Source organism: Primulina eburnea, chromosome 15 (assembly GCF_022965805.1).
Source record: "Primulina eburnea isolate SZY01 chromosome 15, ASM2296580v1, whole genome shotgun sequence".
NCBI classification, from domain to species: Eukaryota; Viridiplantae; Streptophyta; class Magnoliopsida; order Lamiales; family Gesneriaceae; genus Primulina; species Primulina eburnea.
The window spans coordinates 1,045,812-1,065,984 of NC_133115.1; the positions used below are offsets into that span (position 1 = coordinate 1,045,812).

Below are 20,173 nucleotides of genomic sequence, written 5' to 3' on the forward strand. Positions count from 1 at the left end.
TTCAAACACACTTTCAAATATTATAACTAATATCCAACAACAAATTGTTCAACAATGTTCATAACAAATAGGAACGATCATGCCGATCGAATTTAAAGAAACATACATAACGTATTTTTAAGAAAATGTGAACATACTTACAAAGAACAAGTATGTCGATATATATATATATATATCGAGTAGTATACTTATGAAATGCAAGTGTACATAAGATTATAGCAAAAACTCACTTACCTGATGATAATCTTCAAAGATTGAGGAAAAGACGACTAAAATTCAGACACGAAAGCTGCTGGATTGCGTCGAACCGGACAAGAATTTGGCTGCTGTGGTGCTTCGAAAATAGCTGCTAGGGAGCTCGAAAGTATGGCTATTTTTATGCTGAAGTTTTCAGAATGTTTGTGAATGTTTTGTGCCTTATTTTTGGTCATCATGCATGGTATTTATAGGCTCATGGAGGGGAGATGAATAGGCTCTCATTCAAGGCCATTACCACCATGTTTATGGCCTCCTTAAGGGCTTTAAACACCATTAAAAGTGCTGTTATGGACTCTTCAAATTCAGCTTTGATTTCATGGCTTGAATGAGACTTAAAGGCTGCATTTCATGGCTTTGTGTGGTAAATTTTGGGTCTTCACAACGGTCCTATTTTTGTATAGGTGACGATATTACGATGCGTGGTCGGAATAAGATATAAATTACATATCTGCTTGTCAATGAGTATCGAGTTTCTGATTCTTATGGAACCTTTATTTGTTTGGTTTTCATAGCCTTGTCGAAGAACGAGAGCTTCGATGACGACATCAGATTGATTTTCCTTAAGATCTTTAATCATGACAACGTTGGGTGTAGCCATATGAGTTTCTTGGTTGTGTGTGAAGCTGTTGGGTTTGACCATGTCAGATTAAATTGGATGTTTGCAATGCTTCGAATGGGATGCTGTAATTGGTGCCAACTTGTATTTGCTATTTATATGTAGCATTGTTTACACGTACATCAATTGTTAATCAATTCCACTAAATAAAGTAGCATAAATGTTTTAATTAGGTGTAGAAGCGTTTTGTACATAACGGTAAGGATTTAATACAATTTTTATTGATAGTTGGGACCGTCCAATTCCAATTATTGAGTAACTGTTGTTTACAATATTCCAAAGGGCAATGTTTTTAAGTAAACTTCATTCATTGTTTGGTTTTGCATCCAGTGTCCGATTATTTTTGTTCACTGTTTTGAATATTTACCATTATTCTGCATAAGTAACCATTATTCTGCATAAGTAACATTTATATATAGGATGTGAATAGAAGAGATTATGCGTATTTTATTTTAAATTAGTATTAAATATAGGTTATATATATATGGAAACAAATCCTAGAAAATAACAAGATTTTCATTAGATATGGATATATATATATATATGGAAACAAATCCTAGAAAATAACAAGATTTCCTAGAAAATATGGAAAAAAGATTTTCATTAGATATAAAACTCTTTTTAATAAGGATAAAATATCTGGGAGATAAAAATCATATTAAAAACAAACCTATAATACCTAGATATAAATCAATCAAGATCTTATTATCTAAAAATAAATCAAGCAAGATCTCTTAATCTAGAAAGAGAAAATCTTAAATTGATAATACCAATTTATCAAAATAATAAGAAAATAAAATATTCCTTTCAATATTTATCAAAAAGAGTCCATCAAATTTATTATTATTTTGATTTTTCTTTGTAAACTTATTATTTTACTTTTTTTGTTTTATAATTTGTATAATTTTCATGATATTCTTTAAGTTATTTTCTACTTAGTTTAATAAGATTATTAATAGAGCACTTGACTCAATCAAGCTATTTATTATTTTAATTTTACTTTTATTTTTAAATTTAAATTTTACTTTTTCTAAAAAATCTAAATTTAATTACTTTAATTTATACAATGATCTATTATTATTATTATTATTATTATTATTATTATTATTATATGAGTTTGAATTGTCAGCTTACCTTTTTACCATTTTATTTATTTTATAATTTTTCATGTTCATTTGGTTCTTTAAGTAATTTTCTATGTTAGTTTAATATGTTAATTATGTGAGGCCCGGGGCCGAAGAGGGCGGGGGGTGATCGCCGGTGCCATGAGGTGGCACGGACAATGAGTGGCTCCTGACAGGCTTATAGGTGGAGGGAACATGAATGAACCGTTCTTATACCGGAAGGAGAAGATTCCGAGACTGTTCAATGTAATGGACTGTACAGTTGAAGAGGGCTTAAAAAATTTGATTGGTACTACTCATATCACGAAGGTGCATCTTCTTTTCGGTAGCTCATCACATAAGAACTCCAAAGTTAAGTGTGCTTAACTTGGGGCAATTTTGGGATGGGTGACCTCCTGGGAAGTTTCCGAGGGTGCGTGTAAGTGAGGACATAAGCACGTTGGAAAGACCCGTCTTGATACAGTGAGGACATTCATCGAATCTGGAACGTTACAAGTGGTATCAGAGCCAACCTCTCCAAGTATGGTGTGGTTCGGGGACGAACCAAGCGGAAGCTGGTGGGCATGTAAGGCCCGGGGCCGAAGAGGGCGGGGGGTGATCGCCGGTGCCATGAGATGGCGCTGACAATGAGCGGCTCCTGGTAGGCTTCTAGGTGGAGGGAACATGAATGAACCGTTTTTACACCGGAAGGGGAGGGATTCCGAGACTGTTCAATGTAATGGACTGTACAGTTGAAGAGGGATTAAAAGATTTGATTGGTACTACTCATATCACGAAGGTGCATCTTCTTTTCGGTAGCTCATCACATAAGAACTCTAAAGTTAAGCGTGCTTGACTTGAGGCAATTTTGGGATGGGTGACGTCCTGAGAAGTTTCCCAGGGTGCGTGTGAGTGAGGACATAAGCACGTTGGAAAGACCCGTCTTGATACAGTGAGGACAGTCATCGAATCTGGGACGTTACATGTACCCATATTGCTTTCCCTCCTAGGAATTCCCCAGAATAAAATTTAATCAATCATCAGGCTTTTTTATTTGTATTATCTTTTTTACTTATACAGGTACTTGGCAATGTCTTAGAATCTGTGGCCTAGACAATCATTGTTGATTCTGGCTACAATAAGGAGATAGTATTTCAAAGTATCAGAGGACTTACTGATCACCTGTGTGATACCCTTGTCCCACATCGAAAAAATCAAACATTTAAAATGGGTTTATAATGGCTTACAATGGACTTCTATAGCAACTTGGGTTAATCATTTTCGTAAAGCGAGGACGAATACGAAATAGTTGCTATATGAGCCCATTGTGCAGTCACGCAGGTGCGGGCCCGGGCTCGGGGCGTGACAGAATGGTATCAGAGCCGGTCACCGGCATGGAACACCGAGAAATAAGTGCTATCCGGGGCAAAATGCTACGTGCATGGGAGCCACCTCTTGAACCTGCGGGGCAAAGTGCTACATGACGGGAGCCACCTCTTGAACCTGTAGGAGCCACCTCTAGATTCTCGGTGCTGGTAGATCGAGTGGTCAAGCAGCGACGAGGACGTCGCGTTCTGAAGGAGGGGTGATTGTGATACCCTTGTCCCACATCGAAAAAATCAAAAATTTAAAATGAGTTTATAATGGCTTACAATGGACTTCTATAGCAACTTGGGTTAATCATTTTCGTAAAGCGAGGACGAATACGAAGTAGTTGCTATATGAGCCCATTGTGCAGTCACGCAGGTGCGGGCTCGGACTCGGGGCGTGACAACCTGATACACTGACAACCATCCCTATCAGAGAGTTGACTGAGTTATGTCGAAAGGAACATTATACGCTCAAGAAGCTTTTCGTTTCTGACCAGAATGAGGTTGCAATATGTTACAGTAGAGGTTGAACATAGAAATATGAAAAGAGCGATTTTGGAGATTGAAGTGACATATTTATAATAGATTCATAATTAATAAGGGTGTCAATGTAAATTCACAATTGAAGTGACATATTTATAATAATAATAATAATAGATATAATATATATATATATATATATATATATATATATATATATATATATATATATATATATATTACTTCATGGTCGCAAAAAGTGGTTTTGAGAGAGAAGAGGTTTTCGTGTGAGTCTTTTGGTGTGACTCTTTCATGAGGTCGGCAGAGGAGCGCATACATAGAAGAAAAATACGAAAGCCGAACTTATTTTGATGAGAAGCTTTTGTGTGATCGAGTGATCACTTTGCAGCACAGGAGAGCTGCTGGAGTTTGTCTCTGAACACACTCATAGTTCAGAGTTGAAGATTTTCGTATGAAGAGTTTGTGTGATTGATTCGCATATTTACCGTGTTGCTGATTGGTATCGACGATACTCAAGAAAAACACCGACGTCAAGTGTTGATCGAAGAGTGTTCTTTTATTTGTTTTAAACAACTTCAGTTTATGTATCTAGATTTGATTTGTGTTTTTTATGCATATTTTGATTCCTTGGAGTGTCGAAGAATTTAGTTTTGATATTTTCACTAGTATTATTTTTGTGTAAATGATTTACATATTTTTCTAGTGAATTTTTGCCATAAAGCATCGCACAAGTACTTGTGCATAATTTGAAACTGGTATTGATTCATTAAAAGTTTCGGTGTGTTAAAAATTAATTTCCGCTGCATGTTGTATGCCCGTGTTAACAATACCAGAGCACAACACTAACTACTGAAACACACTATATATTTATTTCATATTCGTTTATGAGCAACAGCATCCTTTCAAATATAATTTTGTTTTAAGAAAATTAAGAAATTTTCTATATAGTTGAACTTGGACATGCAAGTATTAAAGCATTTGACTATGTTCTTTTCAGGTACCCATGATAAATTTCATGACATCTTCTAAAAAATGTAAGAACAAAAAGTGTAGTTTACAACTATTATGTTAACCTAAGGATTTGCCCAATACACACTAAAAAGTAGCAGATACAAGTTTCTCACGTCATTTTTAAAAAAAAAAAAGAAAGAAACACAAAAATCTGAGAAGATTAAATTTAATCAACTAACAGTGCATTAATGATGGCGAATATTGGTGTTGCAATGATGAATCTAAAACAAGTTCGTGCTTAATTAAATGATTCAGGGAAGTAGCATATATTAAATTCTAATTGAGTTTGTTGTCTCCATCAACTTTCACCCAATTGACATAGGGGAGTATGGAACACAATATAATTACCATGAATCCCATCAATGCCTAAGTGAAGGATTCATTTCATTTACTTAAAATGTGATCAAATAATGAAAAGCAAATATGACATTAAGAGAAAAAATAACTTTTGTCATAAATCATCATATCATTTAGGCCTAAAATTAGGCCTTATGTCCTAATTGTTCACTCCATACTGTTTTCATCTTTTTTGACAATGTAACAATTGACGAGAATAGTTGGTAGGTGGCTTTTTTTAGTGTCGTTTACTTGGTTAGTATGATTAATTTGCATGTTAGTCTTATCAAGTGCATATTGAATAGACTTGTCAAATTGGGTCTGTCCCGTCGTGGCCCGCAAAATTAGGGTGAAATTTTATATTTTTAAGTTTTAAATAAAAATTTGGAATAAGATCTGAATCTCTGTGTTTCTTCAAATGTTGTTGAAATTTTCGATGAAAAAACATTGGAGGGAGCTATTGTAGAATATCAAGATTGAATAGAATTTAATGATAATTGAATTTATAGTATTTGTTTAATTTCTTCATTATTGATTTAAGCACTTTATTTTTTATAGATTATGTTGTATGCTTTCTTAGTTTCTTATTCAATGTTTTTAATTATTTTATGAAACTATTTGACTGAAATATATTTTTCTTATATATTAAATGTGATACTGTTTAGCATTTTTTCTTTGAAAAAAAAAGCGGGTCGGCCCGCCTAAACCCGCGGCCCAAGGTGGGTTGGACATTTAGAGGCCCGACAAAATGACGGGCTGGCCCGCCCCGCTAGCCCATTTTGACATGTCTAATATTGAAGATGACGTATGCAAATTCTCATGTCATTTAAAAAAAATAATGGGATTGTGATATTTAAGATGTGAAATATACTTTGTATTAAAATTCAATGCAGATAATATAGAAACTGAAAATTTATGACGAATATGATATAAATTCCAAAATACAATTTTCCTAGATAATATAATGATATTATGTGTTCTTAGTTCCATGCTGATATCAAATATCATCCATAATTTTACTGTAAGAAAATTCAGAATGAACCAAACCATACACAATTTAGACATTTGTAGAGTACCTAAGATACGAACATGAAAGGATTAGAAATTATCGAAATCGAAAGATTCTTTGTTCACGACATCGATCATGATAAGAATGCATTCAATTAATGCTGGATCACATGTATCGTATCTATGCTGTGCAAAAACCTCGTTATCAGCCATTTTTTCTGCTTCTGTATTTTTTTTAAAAAAAATTTGATGATTACTTTTTTGTCTGAGATTGAATGATTGTCAAATTAAAAATGGAATTTGAAAGGGACAATTTCTCACCCTCATTCTGTTGTGTCGGGCAGCCTTCCATTACAACCTTGGATGCTTGAAACTCTTTTTTTTTTTACATTGGAACCCGAACAATGGCTTGCTTGAAACTCTATTTATATATAGGCATGATGGTTGTTGGCACAAACCATTTATAACTATGTATAAACAAAAGAAAAAAGGGGAAAAGTTTATGCAAATGGCTGCTGTAAAACTTGTGATTTGCTACACTTCTCTTTTATTCATTTCGGTTTCCTGTTTCTTGAAGAATGTCCATGCTTTGGAAGGGATCAGACAAGGTGCCAAACATAGCTTTGGCCTCTATCACACCATTGAAATCAAGTCTCTTTCGCCATCTTCCGTCTGCAATCCCTCCAAGACCAAAGGTTATTCGTTGGGTGAAATTCTGAAATCAAGGCTAAACAAGAAGCAATCATCGACATTGGAACTTGTTCATAGGCATGGACCGTGTTCTGATCAACTAGGTCGAGAAAATGTCAAAACCAAACCATCTCTCAGTGAAGTCCTCTCTCATGACCAATCCCGGGTCGACTATATCCAAGCTCAACTCGTTCAGGCTTCGAACATGAATAAACCAGAGGATATAGAAGTAAACATACCTGCAGGATCTGGCATTCCTCTGGAGTCTAACTACTACGTTGTATCACTTGGTCTTGGAACCCCAAAACAACCATTGTCTCTTGCATTCGACACCGGCGGGGACCTGACATGGACTCAATGTGAACCGTGCCTGGAGTCATGCTACAAACAACAAGATCCAATTTTCAACCCTTCTGCGTCAAGATCATATTCCAATATATCATGCAATTCACATCAATGCTCTCAACTTTTTTCGGGCGGCACCAGGATTATTTCCTCTGGATGCATCTCCGGCACATGTGTTTATGGTGTACAATATGGTGCAGAGGACACCTTCTCTTCAGGGCTCTTAGGGAAGGAAACACTCACCCTGACACCAGGAGATGAGATCTCAAATTTCCTATTCGGATGTGGGCAGTATAATGCAGGAAAATTTGGGAAAATTGCTGGAGTACTAGGCCTTGGCAAAAGCCATGTATCAATACTCTCTCAAACATCACAAAAATATGGCAAATACTTCTCCTATTGCCTCCCATCAACTCCATCCTCGATCGGGCACTTAACATTTGGCAAAAATAGGGTTTCAAGAAACGTCGAATTCACCCCATTGGTTAACTCACAACGCAATACACCATTCTACTTCATCGATGTTACCTCAATAATCGTAGGGGGGCGTAAACTACCAATCAAACCGGAAGCTTTCAAATCTCCGGGTACCATTATAGACTCTGGTACAGTCATAACACGCCTCCATCCAGAAACCTACTGCCGCACTTAGAGCTACATTCACGGAAATGATGGGAAAAAGCGTCCCTCGGGCGCCGTCTTTGGGCATACTCGACACTTGCTATGACTTGCGAAAAGTGACCCCGGAGTCCATTCCTGGAGTGGCTTTCACTTTTGGTGACAATGTAACCATCGATTCGCCTTATGGGGCGTACGTGTACGATGATGATACATCGCGTTTATGCCTCGCATTCGCCGCGAACAAGGATGCTAGGGACATGAGCATATTTGGGAGCACACAGCAGCAGAGTCTGGAGGTGGCTTTTGATGTTGCAGGAGGGAAGATAGGATTTGGATACAATGGATGCGACTAACTTTATCTTTCTCAAAAACTTCAAATAATTTGTGGCATCATGAATTCTAGATTGCAAAGTAAATGTTCTGGTTAATGTATGTTAATAACTATTACAAGGTTGTGCTTATTTATGACGGCATATAGCAAGAACTGATGAACTAATGGCAACTACTATCTATAAATTTGATATTTATCCGGCTAAATATTTTCTTAACATAATATAATATATATCAATTAACTTCATAATAATTAACTTTCCATGCTAAAATCTTAATTTTTTCAGACTCTATCTTTCTTTTTCTATTTGAATTACTGGACTAAATACAAAAAAAAAAAAAAAATTGTTGTTCTTTTTTTTTTCCTACTTGTAGCTAGACTAAACACAAGCTAGAACAAAATCTCAATATAAAAAATTATAAATTGTAGCCCGGGTGGGCTTACATATCGGCTCCGCTAGCTATTTAATAAAGCACTGATTGTTTGTTGTACAGCCTGTGAGTCGTACTGCTATTGGTCATGGGTCATAGGTTGGTTCAAGCATGACTTATAGTTCATGTTCATTCACCGTCATTCATATAATATGTCGTCCCTGAAAAGTGGTTTATTTTGTCTCCTCTAACATTTGAGCTCATGACTTCCAGACTTAAGTACTTAGATTCCTATAGTGTTGGGAGAACCGAAAGAAAGTACTTTCCAATGGTGATATGTTCTATGAGTGACAGTACATGGACATGGGCTACAGCTCATGTTGGACCACTCTACGGCTCATGGCTAGTAGTGGTGCATGAATATGAGCTGAGACTAGTGTTGGATTAGCCTACGGCTAATTATCGTTCAAGAAAAGTAGATTCCTATAGTGTTGGTACCAATTGAGCTACTAGCCCAATTAATATCAAAAATCTATGAATCTAGGTACTTAAGCGTGAAAGTCTTGGATTAGAGTGTTGGAGAGGCAAAAGAAAACGCTTTTCAGGGGTGACATACTCTATGAGTGACGGTACATGTACATGAGCTACGACTCATGTTAGACCAACCTACGACCCATGACTTATAATGGTGCATAGATATGGGTTGCGACTTATGTTGAGTCAACCTACGGTCTATGATTGATACACTCATGATCATTACTAGAGTCAAGGTTAATAGCATTTAATATATTATTTAAATCATGCACATTGTTACTATTATTATCATGACAAATAGATTATTCATAAAATACCAAAAACAAAGATTCTTCAACTCTATAAGATTTAATATATATATATATATATATATATATATATATATATATATATATACACACACATACACACACAAAAATAGGTTAGCTGAGGGTATGATTGCTGTTACAGTTAATTTCCTACTTGAAATTAACTTGATAAGAGTCCCAATTGTATCTCATGTTATAGGAAGACAATGTTTCTTATAATAGAATTGAGTTAAATTTTATGCGATTACCAATATCAAATGTGACAATAAAATATTATAACCACAAGTAATTTTTGCATATTCTGTGTGTGTGGATAAACATAGATGATTCTCAAAATTTAACCTTCAGATACTCAAACGACATCGGGAGACATACCCAGCGGAGTTTAACCACCCGATTGATCAGATCACTTGTCAATTCAAGGTCATAGCAGACACTACTCAAACTCAACTCCTCTCTGAATTGTTTTTTCCTATAAATTAACTGGACCGTGATGGCTCGCAGCAAAGTAATACATCTCATGCCTCGATGCTAGGCCCAACGAGCGCTAAGACACAAATTTATTGTAACGTAAATGTGTGGCGATAGTGACAGCTAAACAAGAAAATAATCCAAGATAGTAGAAAAATCATAACATTAGGAAACAAAGATTTCGGTTCAATACCAATCCAAAGCACAACTTACTCTACTTTATCAACGAACTAAAGAGTAAAGAAGTTACTAAATATTATACTGAACGACCCCACTTGTACTCAAAAACCACGCGCTATAAACAAACAACCATGCCAATCAATTTGTTTTCACAAAGGGCAAGCAGCTATGACAAACCTATCCCATTTCTTCATCCACCACTGGTCATAATGATACAATGGCAACTCAAGGAAAAGCGTTCCAGAGAGATGTTAAATTAGATCAGCCACGTTCATTGGCATTTCATCAATCTGAGTACTGTAATATTGCTCTATGTCCCTTAAGATTTTGATGTCATCACTTTTCACAAAGTTTATAGCAACACCCTGCACAAACAAAATAATAAATTCCAGACCCAATGAAGTTTAGATATCATATTGATATTAATACTAACAGCCTCAAAGAAAGTAGATACTTCAAAATAGATTAAAAAAATATATTGTTTTGAATTTTGATGTACTATTTAGGGTATCAAACACAGTTGGGGCAGGAAAAATTAACAGATTTAAATATAAGAATTAAGTTATGCTAAAGCCCGCTTGAACATAACACTTTTACAGCTCCACATTTCTGCAATTTTTACATTTTTGCATGGCATTTTAGATGAGGACAACATTGACACGAAGTCACAAATTGAGGGTACCTTTCTTCCAAAACGACCAGACCGACCGATTCGATGAATGTAAAGCTCTCGGTTGTTGGGAAGATCATAATTAATCACCAGGGAAACCTACAAGAATTCAATATGTTCACAAGAAATCAGCAACACATCTTCCGTCAATAATTAACTGTAGGATGAGATAAAACTTGTGAGAAGTAAGAGAGATTACAGAAGATTTATTTTTCTCCCGACAAAACTAACAAAATGTTCAGAAAACTAGCAGTTTGTTCTACTACAAATAGTTGGCCATAAAATATAAAAAAAACATCAATTCACACAAGAATTCATATGTATTAAACAAGACTTTTATGGAATTCCCTGCTTAATCAAGAATACTACGTGTTCATTTTATGATGGGATTTCTTAGCAATGATCCATCTCCCCAAAACTTTTGTAAAATGCAATTAAAACTTCCACATCATTATTTTCAATTGTGATCAACTGGTTGACATAAGAATATCTCCCAGCGGATGAAGTTTCTTCTAAAGTCAAATAAAAATCAAAATAAGGAAATAAGAATGTGGAGTTTGCCTGTTGAACATCAATTCCCCTAGCCCAAACATCTGTTGTGATCAGAACCCGAGTTTGACCTGAGCGGAATTCTTGCATGATTGCATCTCTTTCTTTCTGAGGCATGTCTCCATGCATAGATGAAACAGTGAAATTATTCTCAGCGCATTTTTGCTGTTAGCCAATCCACCTGTCATACATGGAGGAACAGCATGAAACCCCCAGAAACAAGAAACTGCAACACATTGATTTTCCATTAAATTCAATAAAGTTTAGACTTGTAAAAAGACATGTCACTCTTTCTTCTAGCAAAATCCAGACATTCACAAGTATTGTAGGTTCACTCCACGCATGACTCCAATAATTTATGAAGACACTTTCCTAGAATCCACGCAATTAATATTAGCCCCCAAGTATGCTTTTTTCATATAACATTTCGACAAAATGACAGATCATAAAGTAATATAATTAAATACAAAAATGTTCCAGGATTCAAGATGCTCTTATGTGGCACAGGCTCAGAAAAAACAAGCAAACTTGATCAGGAAAAAACTTGGAGCCCAAAGTAGCTAATACCTTCCTCTTCGTGTTACAGAAAATAACAGCCTGAGTAATGGTAAGGGTATCATACAAATCACAGAGAGTATCAAATTTCCATTCCTCTCTCTCTACTGCAACAAAGAATTGTTTGATGCCCTGTCAAAATATATAATAAGAATCAGATAACAAGAACCATACACAATTTCCGGTATATGCTGAGAACCAGGAAAGCCAAGGCCCCTATTAAAATATGCGAGACTGCTTGAAGATTTGGCATGGAAAATAAAGAGTTCGTAAAATCAATATTTTGAAATTAACAAAGCCAAATTTTCTTATATTCTTTTGTTTATCAAAAAAATTGATGAGTTTGAATGAAAATACAGACTCATAAATCTAGCACTTTCTTTCCATCTAGCACCCCCTTTCATTTACAGTCTTTTCCCCTTAAAGTAGAAAATTAATCACGAAAACAGGCCTACCTCCAGAGTCAATTCATCACGTTTTACAAGAATACGAACTGGATCAGACATGAATTTGCTTGTGATCTCCAGTATTTCATTTGGAAGGGTTGCAGATATCAATACAACCTGAAAATGCAATGAGTACACTTCATAAATCTGCTGGAAATCAGCACATAGAAGTTATGTGATAAATGATAACAAAGTCATGGTTCATATACTTGTTACATGGTGGATGCAAGACTAAACAAGAACCAAGAACCTCCAAGATGATCGTTAAAATGTCATTCCATGCAGCCAAGGGGTAAAACCCTTAACACTTGTACAAGGCAAGGGATGGGTGCCTTTAAGAATATTTTTACAGAATGCACTGAACATATCAGTCATCTAGTAATAGTTTCAAAAACTTTTGCACGTGCACTTCATAAATCATTTACACACGTGGTCCGTGGACATACTGGTTTAACAATGAGGGAAGAAGAAATAGAGCACCTGGAGTTCTGGAGGAAGATATCGGTAAACATCATAAATCTGATCCTTAAAACCTCGACTCAGCATTTCATCAGATTCATCCTGATAAAATTCAAAAACCAAAAAATAAAAGGAATCAGAACTGCCTAATTAAGACCACCAGGCTAACAAAAACATTGAAACTCACGAGAATTAACAATTTTATGGATCTGGTTCGCAGAGTTCTCCTCTTAATCATGTCACAAACTCTTCCGGGTGTCCCTGACACCACTTGAACTCCATGTTCTAATCTTCGAATATCCTCGCCAACACTTTTACCTCCAATACAAGCATGTGCCTGAATATTAATATAGTCACCAATAGCCAAAATTACTTTCTCAGTCTGAGCAGCCAGCTCTCTTGTAGGAGACAATATCAAAGCCTGGACCCTACAATAAGGATTAAACGAAAAGGAAATAATCACTGAATAGGATGCTCAACATAAAGGCTAGGCTGCTAGCTAATCAGTTAAAATGTATAATAGAACTATGGGAATAGATATGCCTATTGTCATGCTTTTGAACCCCAACTATATAGTATAGTTACTCTCAAGAACTTCTCAAGTAGTAGCTGAATAATTCAAAGAAAATGGGGAGCTTAAAGGTTGTAACTTGTAAATTTTAACCAAAGGTCCAAAGAAGGCGAATTTTATGAGCCACATAAATCAAAGTAGCAAAGAAAAGCATTTATAAGCACAATCTCAGACTATGGTAATATTATGACAGAAACCCGGAAACTAAGCTCTGCCAAAAAGAAGAAAGAAAAATAGTACAGGCATAGCAAGAGAAAAGCAATATAACAAGGTTCAACTTCACCATGCACCAATACAACTCCCACCACAATGCATAATACAAGAGAAGAAAAGGGCAAAAAAAGGACCGAAACCATACTCGGAGGACTTGGTGTCGACAATTTGGCAAACAGCAAGGGCAATCATGGAAGTCTTTCCCGTACCAGACTGCGCCTGAGCTATTACGTCACGGCCGGAGATTATTGGAAGCACGGCTCGCTGCTGTATAGCCGAGGGCTTCTCGAATCCGTAGTTGTAGATGCCTCTGAGTAAATCATCTTTTATCCCCATCTCGTCGAAGCTCAAAATTGGCTCCACACCCTTGGAAGTTTCGAAAACCAGATTCGCGTCGTCCTCCCCCATAGCTCGCCGCCCACCGCCTCCTCTCTGTACCGCCGGAGCTGCCATTCTTCTCCCAGTATTAATCAGCGTGCGATCGATAAACTTTAATGGGGAACTCTTATTAGGGTTCGCGGAAAAAACACCAAGCCCTACTCCGCTAATTTGTTATTTCATAAGATATATATTTATATATATCTCTCTCTCTGGTGTTTCATGATATACCAATTCCTTTTCCCCAAAAATTATTAACTTTAAATAAAATAAAAAATTAATTTAATCTCATTATATTTTACACAAAAAATTATTATATATAAACTAATATTTTTTATCGAACTTTAATTATGTGCACACATTACATGGAACGGTTTATTATTATTTTATTAAGTGTCGCGGATTTTAAAAACAAATTCAAAGAATAATACAATTAATTTCAGTTTTAGACACAGTTATAAATATAAAATATTTTTTTATTTTTTATGTTCAAAGTAAATTTTTCGTTAAAGTATATTTTTGTCTATATATATAAAGTCCCTTACGTCTTACAGCATCATGCATTCTCGATTTAATTAATTTTAAGAATTTAATGCTATTATTTAGAAAATAAAATAATTTTTCTTTATTGTTCAGACATTTTTCGTATAGTTAACATGATGAAGTATGAATTTTTTACAATTTTCCTAAAACATTATTATCATGTTTCATTCACCCTTAAATCGAATTTGAATTTAAGGATTTAAAATTGAAATTTACAAATTTATTTTCTAAACTCACGGCATTTGTTCAGTTGTTTTTAATTTGAAAATTTTGGTCATGTGTGTTTTACTCCTACGATTTTGGTTATTTATGTTATTAAAATTTTAAATTTAGTCATTTATATTTTAATTTATGCCAATTTTAATGATCTTTTCATCGAACGTGATTAAATCTCATTTTTCTGGATCAAAATTGTATGCCCTTTATTTTTTAAAAATTATAATTATCTTTATCATCGACGACACCCCTGATTTGAGATGGTCTGAGGTATGCAGTTATTTCATTTTAACTCGCAAGGGAAAATAAGGTAAAAATACTAAAATTGCAGAATTGGTATTGAACAACATTCAACCTGATCCCACCAAACATCACACATAATCACCGACAACAAGTAGCAACAAAGACTCACCAAACACAAGACACGGACACAAGCATACGTTATATAGACAAAACGATATGGCGCAGACACAGGAAGCTTCTTCTGCTTGTTTCCAAATACAGCATTGGTGAAATGCCACAGAGAGAGTGCCTCAGTTTTCTGAGCTGCAAGATGTCTCACCAGACGAAGAGCTGTCCACCTGTAGACGCCTCATCTCCTCATAAGCCCATTCAAGACCAGGGCAATAATGGAGAGGTGGATTGAACCTTGTATCGTTGATGTCGTCCGGTAAAAATGCCCCATTTTCAATGAGGAACTTGATTGCTTTCTTCTTTTTCTCTTTAGCCGCATGGTGAAGTGGGGTCCCTGCATCCGATAAATTGTGAATAAACACCTAATGAACGTTGTACTGTCTATAGAAAGGAATAATAGCTATATTGACAAAATACTCACATCCACATGCACCCTTGGTCCGTGCGTCAATGTCAGCACCACGCTCTAGCAATTTATCCATAACTTTGAGATGGCCACCTTTAGCAGCTAGATGGAGAGGGGTTACACCAAGCGACTTTGGGCCCCAAGCAGCCACATTTGCATCCTTTCCTTCATTAAGAAGACGTTTAACCTACAAAATAATTAAAGATCCTTGTAAATAGTCGAATAAAAAAACACTACCATCCAAACAATTCCAAGGATTGACATCATAAATGTTGATAAACACCATCAGGGGGATGTGTGGCATTGGAGAATTAAACATATTATACCATTACCCTAGTTTTTTAAGTTCACAGTTACTATAAGATAACAGTGACCAATAAGATTTTAGTTATAAGTTGAGAAATTGAGACGAAAACACACGTTGGCTTTTCATTTTCGCCAAAGAAGTAGTTCCAGTTAAAGAATCATCGAACTGAATCCCTCCTACTCAGTTTAATGTTTTAGTCAGTGCAACTGAGCAGAAAAGAATTGGTGAAATTCCAAGTCCTCATCTTGACATTTTGCTCAGCTATTGGACTTTGAGTTGCTTCATGTTAGTCAACTGATACAACATATTAATTTAAAGCACAAGGCACAGATATCCTGGAGCTTTAGGCGCAAGGCGAGCCGGGTGATTTATTGAAGTAAGATGCACCGAACATTAGTTTTTATAATGTACATATATAAAGTGAATTTTGCAAAAATATTACATAGCAACAAAAATATAATTTACAAATAATTAAAAAAATAAAAATCAACTGTTTATTGACAAAATACATGGCATAATTTTAAAAAAAAATTCAATCATCTGAGACTTTTGGTAAAAGAATTAGGATTAGGATCTTGCTGGAAGGTAAAATAGAAAAGACTGGGAACATAAGATCTTGATGGAGCCAGAACTGAATTATTGTAGTGAAAAAAAATAAAAAGAAAGAGTTGCTGAGTATACAAGTTATGAATTAAAGAACTGTCGGAATTGGGTTAGATTTAATTGGGCTGGACCATGGTTAAATTTTAACATAAAACTGAATGTGTACAGTATTAGATTATTGTCTTGAATTGAATACCAGTGCAGCACATAAGGCAGTCACCTAAGAGCACCTTTTGCAAGGGCTGCGCCCAGGGCTGTAGATTTAATTGGGCTGGACCATGGTTAAATTTTAACATAAAACTGAATGTGTACAGTATTAGATTATTGTCTTGAATTGAATACCATGCAGCACATAAGGCGTCACCTAAGAGCACCTTTTACAAGGGCTGCGCCCAGGGCCTAGGCAGCCAAGCACAGGTCTTTGACAACCGTGTTAACACTAAATCAACTTATATAAACCCATACCCATGTGATCTAGAGCTTTCCCCAAATGAACTTGAAGTTAGTGATGCCTGTTCGCTAAGTTATCCATCAAATACATTCCCCCCAAGCCATTTGTTGCAACAGGTGTAGCTTTTAAGTGGACTCGGTCACAAAAAATGTGATAACTCAGGCGTTCAGCCCAGCGCCTACAATTTCTGGACTGTGAACCTATGATATAAAATAGGACTATACACTCATGTTTAACAAGGAAAACACCATAAAAACACGACAGTTAAAACTCGTCAAGTATCAAGTTAATTTCAACACCTCCCCTCTACCATCACCATCACCACATGTAACCAACCTCCCACTTCTGGCACAACACCCACCATTTGGACAGTTGAAAGTATGTCAAAATAAAAAAGACGTAAAGGAATTTTCAAACCAATGCAAACTTAGCACGATTCTTAAATCATTCTAAGAATTAACCCACAAAGTAAAATCGTAGTTCTCTTTCCTGCCGCATAAAAAAGGGACAAAACAACTAAAAGCACCAATTGATTCTCCAAACAAACTCTACATGCGGCATTTCAATAAAAACACAAGTTTCAGCGAATTAGAATCCACTGAAGTGTAAACAGGGAAAAAAACCCGTGTCAAGATTAAAGGCCGACAAAAAAGAATCATGATACTGGAGTAGCGTCGTAATAACAAAAACAGGCAGTACACCTTCTTGTGGTCTGCACCAATTCCCCCAACAGTTAAACTCAGAAAAACTTAAAATAGAGCCCGATAGAATTTATTTCTCATTTACATGCACAAGCAAAATTATTTATTTTCCCATTCCTTATTCCATACAGCTAAACAGTAGGAAATATCCGTCTGCTTGTGTGGTAATCATGTATTAATTAATCCAAAATAAACTGATTTTAGCACCATTTAATACATATATCCTCACTTACAGAAGGAGTGCTAAAACTAATAGACCTCTAAAACCAAAGAACACGAAACTGCATAATGTATCACATGTGAATTAAAACTCGAACAAAACAATGGTCAGAAAAATTAAAGACCGTACCTCTTTAAGGTCACCTTTCTTGGCAAAGACATGAAGTAGAGTCCAACCTCGATCATCTGTGTCGCTATCCGACCTACTCAACAGCTTCCTGCTCCTCCTAATCGAATACTGGTACTCCAACATTATAGATATTTATTTTTCTTCTTTTTGGTGACAGGTGACAAAGACAAACACTTTCTCGATACCCTATAATCCCAGAGTCTTGGACCCCCAAAAGCTTGACTTCTATCCCAATAAGTTTATCCAAGTAGATAAACTAAATCACCCCAAATCTTACTCACATGCATAAAACGAAAATGATAAACCCACAAATGAAGTCCGGACAACCACGGATGTCTTCTCTTTTCACATTCCCCAACAGTCAGAACCACAGAGAACCCGAAAGGCAACAAAATTCCCACCTAAATTTTATATCTTCTAAACACTAAATTTGGTATTATTTTCGAGTTCCCGGAAACTTATGCAAGAAAGTATCAGTTAAACAACAAATGATCACAACTATCTGGAATTTCAGAAAATTTTCATCTATCACTGAACAACTTTTCACATGGTCCTTGGAACAGCTATAGAAAGAAAGATTTCAAAAATTTAGCGAGAGGTGTGTTGGGCCATGTTATAAGGAGCGAAAGGATTCAAACCAGGACCAAAAACGCGAAGATTATCACTCGGCTTCACGTAGAAGAACGATGTGAAACGAAATATAACAGAGATAATCATAATGAGAGCCCTAACCTTGAATCAGATATAGATTTCCACACACAATAACTCGGGATTAATCAAATGAAACCTGAAGGGAATCCAAACATATTAGACGGTCGCGTGAATCTGCGCGCTGCTGAAGAAAATATATGAATCGGATAAAACCCTAGACGGAGAGGTGCGATGGCGTTCGGCGAATTGGGGGTTGGAGATTCACAATTTGATTGTTTTATATTTGGAACAGCGTCGGGATTTATCCGAACTCCTATTATCACTTATCATCTAAACAAACTCCAAGTAGAATTATTTATTTTTTTATATTTTTTAAATTAAAAATAAAAATAATGATCTAAAAAATATAAATAACCATAATATTCGATTTTAAAATACAGATAAAAATATAATTTAAAATATTTTAAAAAATATTTATTTTAGGAAAATAAACAAAGGTTTATCAATGAAGTTATATAATGAGTTTTAAATAATTTTAATTATAATATTATCTCGATTTCATTTGTTGTTGTAATTTAACATTCAAACTGATATACTAAAAGTAAAAATCATCGAATATAAAAATTTAAAAATATTATACATCAAAATACACGTACTTGAGTAATCTAAAAAAGTATATTTTTTATGTCAATGTGAAAACAAATATTTTTCTACTGGTCATGAGGAAGACAAATGCTCTGTTGTTCCACAAGAACGATTAATATCTCGTGACGGAAGAGAATGTGTGAAAATAGAGTTTATTTAATGGAACAATCCTCTTCTTTGAATGAGATCGGGTAAAAAAGACCCTCGTAACTTGACAAGAAACTTAGACAAGTTTGAGTTGGAAAACACAGCGCAATAGAGGCCAAAAAAACAGTAGGACTAGCTCAATAGGGTGAGCAACTGGGGAGTGTTATGTCGGGTGATCATGCATAATTTGCCGCGGAGTTGGGAGGTATGTGTTAGGGAGATCAAAGGTGTGTTGGCCTCATGGTATGGCGAGCTCCAAGTTATTGGATCGTTTCAGATGAGCACCTAAATGAGGTGTTTCGGTCAAGAAGTGTAACACGATGATATTGACAGAGTTAGAAAAGGTGATAAGTGTCCAAAGGAGCTAGGAGGTGTGCTGGTGTCATAATGTGAGCTCGCCTAGGTGAGCTCTCAGCTATTAGCTCACCTGGATGGTCGAGCTACAGAGAAGCTATATGCATGTAGTCCTCATCTTTTCTCTTATATATATATCGGGTTTGGGGACTTTATTATCATTCATTATATTCATAATTTGATATCATATGCTTAGCTAAATGCTTCTAAATACTTGTACTTGTCTCACAACAGATTGTATCGTTAATATATCAAAATATATATATTAGCAGGAAGTAGTAAATTGAATGTTAATTCTTTCATTGTCGATCCCATGAACATATACTTTTACCTATCAAGATTCAAGAATGAGCATGCAGTACATACTTTTCATCACACAAAAATATTGGTGGAAGCATTTCTTGCCACTTTTAAACAATTAAAAATGCCTTAATTAAAAACTATTTTTAAATAGTTTTCATTTAAAGTTTAAAAGCAATTAAGCACTTGTG

General features: G+C 35.5%; 2 protein-coding genes and 1 pseudogene across 2 annotated transcripts; 1 reads left to right on the top strand and 2 right to left on the bottom strand.

Moving 5' to 3' along the window:
* The first annotated feature begins 6,608 nt into the window (after window positions 1–6,608).
* Window positions 6,609–8,361, top strand: LOC140813433 (aspartyl protease family protein At5g10770-like; annotated as a pseudogene).
* Window positions 8,362–10,020: 1,659 nt separating this feature from the next.
* LOC140814068 (eukaryotic initiation factor 4A-3-like) lies at window positions 10,021–14,077 on the bottom strand. Its single transcript, XM_073172927.1, is given in 9 exon segments — window positions 10,021–10,419; window positions 10,737–10,823; window positions 11,286–11,426; window positions 11,428–11,454; window positions 11,841–11,960; window positions 12,284–12,391; window positions 12,755–12,835; window positions 12,921–13,161; window positions 13,663–14,077. Coding segments are annotated over 9 exon segments (1,227 nt in total). The 5' UTR covers window positions 13,971–14,077; the 3' UTR covers window positions 10,021–10,305.
* Window positions 14,078–14,968: 891 nt separating this feature from the next.
* LOC140814431 (phytochrome-interacting ankyrin-repeat protein 1-like) lies at window positions 14,969–18,854 on the bottom strand. The gene is made up of 3 exons (XM_073173407.1): window positions 17,886–18,854; window positions 15,490–15,661; window positions 14,969–15,402 (listed from the first exon to the last, which is right to left on the bottom strand). The coding sequence occupies exons 1-3, from the start codon at window positions 18,006–18,008 to the stop codon at window positions 15,188–15,190; spliced, it is 510 nt and encodes a 169-aa protein (XP_073029508.1). The 5' UTR covers window positions 18,009–18,854; the 3' UTR covers window positions 14,969–15,187.
* Between the last annotated feature and the right edge of the window lie 1,319 nt (window positions 18,855–20,173).